The sequence below is a fragment of the Talpa europaea genome, assembly GCF_964194135.1.
Source record: "Talpa europaea genome assembly, chromosome: 2".
Classification (NCBI taxonomy): domain Eukaryota; kingdom Metazoa; phylum Chordata; class Mammalia; order Eulipotyphla; family Talpidae; genus Talpa; species Talpa europaea.
Window position 1 is genome coordinate 111,679,264 of NC_140068.1, and position 4,736 is coordinate 111,683,999.

General features: G+C 35.3%; 1 protein-coding gene across 1 annotated transcript; it reads right to left on the reverse strand.

Moving 5' to 3' along the window:
* Positions 1 to 1,677: 1,677 nt before the first annotated feature.
* LOC311167879 (olfactory receptor 10C1-like) lies at positions 1,678 to 2,640 on the reverse strand (the record flags this gene model as incomplete). Its single annotated transcript, XM_084229035.1, has 1 exon — positions 1,678 to 2,640. One exon carries the CDS (start codon positions 2,638 to 2,640, stop codon positions 1,678 to 1,680), a length of 963 nt encoding a protein of 320 aa, XP_084085161.1.
* Positions 2,641 to 4,736: the final 2,096 nt, after the last annotated feature.

Sequence of the window (4,736 nt, forward strand, 5' to 3'; positions counted from 1 at the left end):
TTTGGGTATTTTTTAATATTTTTAACAGTTTTCAAAATCATGTTTTGGTAAAATAATGTATCTTAAGAAATGTGTCAGTAGCAAGAAAATACTAAAGTAAAAATCAAATATTTGCACTGATAATTACAGACTTAGAATAATATGGTTGGAATAAATTTTTGTATCTTTTTTTTTAATTTTCTAGAGGCATGTCTTATTTATTTATTATTTGTTTGTTTGTTTGGTTTATACATGCACTGGGTACAGTCAGAAGCGCGGGAGGGTGAGAGAATTCACCAGAGCCAGAGCAGGGAGCAGAGCAGGCAGAAGGACCGAAGTACACTGCTGAGGGGAGCAGCGGGCGGCAGGAGAGGTCTGCTCGCCATGTGGGACCCTCCTCCCGTGGCCGGGGAGCAGCCGGGGATCAAACCGGCTGCAGAGGCTGCAGGCAGCTTCGCAACCCAGCGCTCAACCGCTGCGCCACCGGGGAGGCCCAATTTTTGTATCTTGTATAAATTTGCTGCAAAAACTCATAGTTGTTTAAAACAAGTCTACCATTAAATATTTTAAATATTTTAAGATATTTTTACACATGAACTGCATTAATCTACCTGAGTGGATGTTTGGCAGCTGAGTCTCAGAGAGTCCCTAGTCTGTGATGACACTGACTGCCTCCCAGTAGACCAGGACTCAACTCTCCAAAACTGACTTAAATTTAATTTATTTGGGGGATAACCTTAAGTTAAGACATGTAACATTCACAGTTCTCTATTCTTTTTCTTATTATAACAATAATAGTTATTAATCCCCTCATAGATCATAGTAGCTTTATGAAAACTAGATGATCAGATCAAAGACATTTCTACCACAGGTGTTAAGAGTACTACATTGTATTATAGCCTTGTTAATCCTTTTTAATACAAAGATATTGGGTGATTTCCAAATATTATAGAGTCAGAATTCAGCTGTACATATGTAAATTATGTAAATTACATAAAACATTTAAATCATTTATGTTCTCTTAAATTCAGTTTTCTTCTTCCATTCTTGCATTTAGACATTTTTTTTTTTCAAAAACATTTTCACCATGGGAAATCTTGATAAAAAATATTCACTTTTTTTCTTTTAATATTCTACAGCAAATGCCTCTGAACTATAAGTTTGCTTTTCTTTGCATGCTTTCATACTTTTATGGTACACAAACTCATAAAAATAATACAACACTATATCTGTTAATAAAGCTAAAGAATTATAACATTTTATGTAGGAAAATAATGTACTACATAGACTTATGAGGGAGTGAAGAGTCATGTGGGACAGATATATATGGGAACACATCCCAGTGACCAACACAGATGTCAGATGGATTCCTCAGAAGGTAGAAAATGACTAAGATTTTAGGGTGAAGTTTGCCAGGCTTCTGACTTGCAATCTGCCTAGAAAAACATACTTAGGAAAAACCTGTCTAGTTTATGACTCACTTATAAAATTCTATGGTATTAAACTACCTTCCAGAATTCAACAATCAGAACTTTACTGTAAGAACAGATGTGTCTCCAAAGACATTATAATCAATGTTAATAAAGAAGATAAATTAAAAGAGAGGTTGAAAGGCAGAGAGTATTTTGTTTCTTTTTTCTACTCTTTCACTGTGTGTGCATTCTTTCCAAAGATAAGATTTGTATCACCTTCTGGGGTCTATCCAGGAGCCAAAAATATTTTTTTGCCCAGGGTTCTGCGGAGAGCTGCCTTGACTTCCTTGTTCCGTAAACTATATATGATGGGGTTAATCATAGATGTAACCACTGTATAGAACAATGCTAGGAGTTTGTCTACTCCAGGTGAATGGCTAGCCTTGGGCCTCAAGTAGGTGACAGATCCTGATCCATAGAACAGCGATACCACAAGGAGGTGAGAAGAACAAGTAGAAAGAGCTTTGCGGCGTCCTTCAGGTGATGGCATAACCAGCACAGCAGCTAGAATTCTGCAGTAGGATGCAACAATCAGTAAAAATGGGCTGGAAATGCAGAGGATGGCCACAACAAAGACAACAGCCTCATTTTGAGATGTATCCCCACAAGCAAGTGCCAGTAGAGGGGGGAGGTCACAGAAGAAGTGGTTTATTTCACAAGGGCCACAGAAGTTCAAGGAGAAAATATAATTGGTCTGGCCCAAGCCTACAATACACCCCACTCCCCAGGAAACCACTGCCAAACTGGCACACACTCCATGATTCATGCGTGTTGCATAGTGAAGTGGTGAACATATGGCCACATAGCGGTCGAAAGCCATGGCTGCCAAGAGGCAACACTCACTGATCCCAAAAAGTGTAAAGAAAAACATCTGCGTGGCACAGCCCTCCCGAGAGATTTCTCGGGCCTCACTTGCAAGGCTCTGCAGCATCTCAGGTATGACCGAGCAAGTGTAACCAATCTCCAAGAAAGACAAGTTGGCTAGGAAGAAGTACATAGGTGTGTGGAGAACAGGATTGGTACATATGGCTAGAGCTATGAGAGCATTGCCTGTCAGTGAGACTAAGTACATGAGTAGAATGAGAGTAAATAAAAGGAAGCACTGTTCAGGGACCTCGGAGAACCGTGCAAATACAAAGTGTTTGACAGACATGCTGTTTTCCTGCCACAAAGAACAATTGAGGTTCATATCCTGACAAAGAAAAAGGAAAAGTCATCAGGATGTGTTCCAATACAATTATAAATCTTTATATTACATTTAATGAGTTTCAGTATCAGATGATAATTTTTTTAAATCTGTGTTTCTAAAAATCACAGTTTGGAAATTACACTGAACCTCACACCTTTTGGAACCAAATGCTACTCTATGTTCACTATTCCAGTTTACTTTTTCAAAATATATGTAGACTCCAATTATAAAATGAAAAAAAAAAAAACCCTAATTTTAGCTCGTCTTTCTTCATCCCTTCTTTTAATCTGTTGTCAATACAACCAGACCAAGATCCTTTCATACCTATCTATGTCTTTGATTTAGGTTACCACTGATTTGTTTTCATCACCATTCATTCAATATGTATTTATTACATATATTCCCTTGAATTATTTATTTTATAACTGTAAATTTGTATCTTTTCAGTAATATTGTATTAGATATTTGCAAGTTTCAAAAAAAAACCTTAAAAGTTCTTGTTGCAAGAAAAAATATTGGACTTTGTATAGTAACAATTTGTAACTAGACTTGTCTTTGAGGTTTATTTTTCAGTTGTACAAATATTGAACCATTTTTTGGTATATCTGAAGTTAATATAATGTTATATGTAATATTATATGTAAATTATACCAGAGTTTTAAAATGCCAGTACATATTGTTTTTATTATTTTGAAACTACTCTTTTAGGTCCTTGAAGTCAGCAATAAAAAAGAAAGCACCGTTTTTTTTTCCCCAAATGGAACTTATTTAGTGAAGGGAAGCATTCAATAAGTAAATAATGCTGAATTGCATGGAATTCAATCCAGGGTATGTTCTGGTGACTGATGAGTTTAGATTGCATGGTGGAGAAGGTTTTTGACAAGGAGAAGAATGTATTGAGTGAATAACAAGAAACGGCATTCACTAGAAGATTGTCAAACCCTACATATATCTATTTTGTACTCCTGATATAATTTCATCATTGCAACAAATTCCTTTTGTTGATATTGCTCATCTGCTATTCTTTCTTCATCATACTGCTCTTTGATAACTGCAAATTAACATTGTTTCACATCAAAATTCAAAATTCTAAATACAATTAATGAAAATCTATTGATAGAAACTTTAATGTCAACACTCATGGGGCTCATGTTGTAGTCAACTCTTCCCATGAATAATATTTCCATCTTTAAATCTGTGCCTTGCTTGCCCATGCTTCATTTTATTTGCACATATTTTCCCACAAGGACTTTCCCTTGGCCTCCTTTGTTTTTTTTTTTTTTCACCCACTGAACTACCTTTCTATGTTTAAGTTCTAGCTTTGCCTCCTCTCAGGAAACTTCTTCCCAATTCCTGCACTCTCTGGCCCCCACACTAGTCAGTTACCTGACCCCTTAACTTTACTTCCCATCATTCTGTAACTGCTATGACACATTTACAGCACTCCAAGTATGATTAATTGCTAATGACTTCATGAGTGTAGCTTCTGAGAAACATACAAATGAGAGACATTCATTTATTTACTTTTGCTGATCACTAGATTCACCACAATTAATAACAAACAAGTTCTCATGAAATGAATAAAAGCTTAAATGCTAAACTTTACTCTGTCTGCCTATATATTCTGCCCATTGAGCATATTCTATTTTCTAAAGTTATTTATATTAAATCTGATCTTCCTCAAATATCTCATATGTGACAGTTATTTTATTCTCAATGTAATAATTATGAGTCTTGACAAGTCATAAAATATTCATGCTTCTTTTGTGGATATACTATATTTTAGATTGTTTTTATTAAATGTTATCAACCAAACTTCTAAGCAGTGTTATCCATATAAGGGCAGAAAAATGAGGGAGTTTCACCTTTATTGTTCTGGACTCTATCTGCTCATTAGCATAACCTGAGTTCTTGCTTATAATATCTTTGTCTATACCGCATGATCATTTGTTCCACACAAATGTCTTATGCCAGTATATGTAAAAGTTTCTAAATTATTATGTATAGACAAATAAAAAGTACATAAAACATCTAGAATGATACATATTTTCCATAAATACATATACCTGTATACTCACAGACAGAAATATACACAT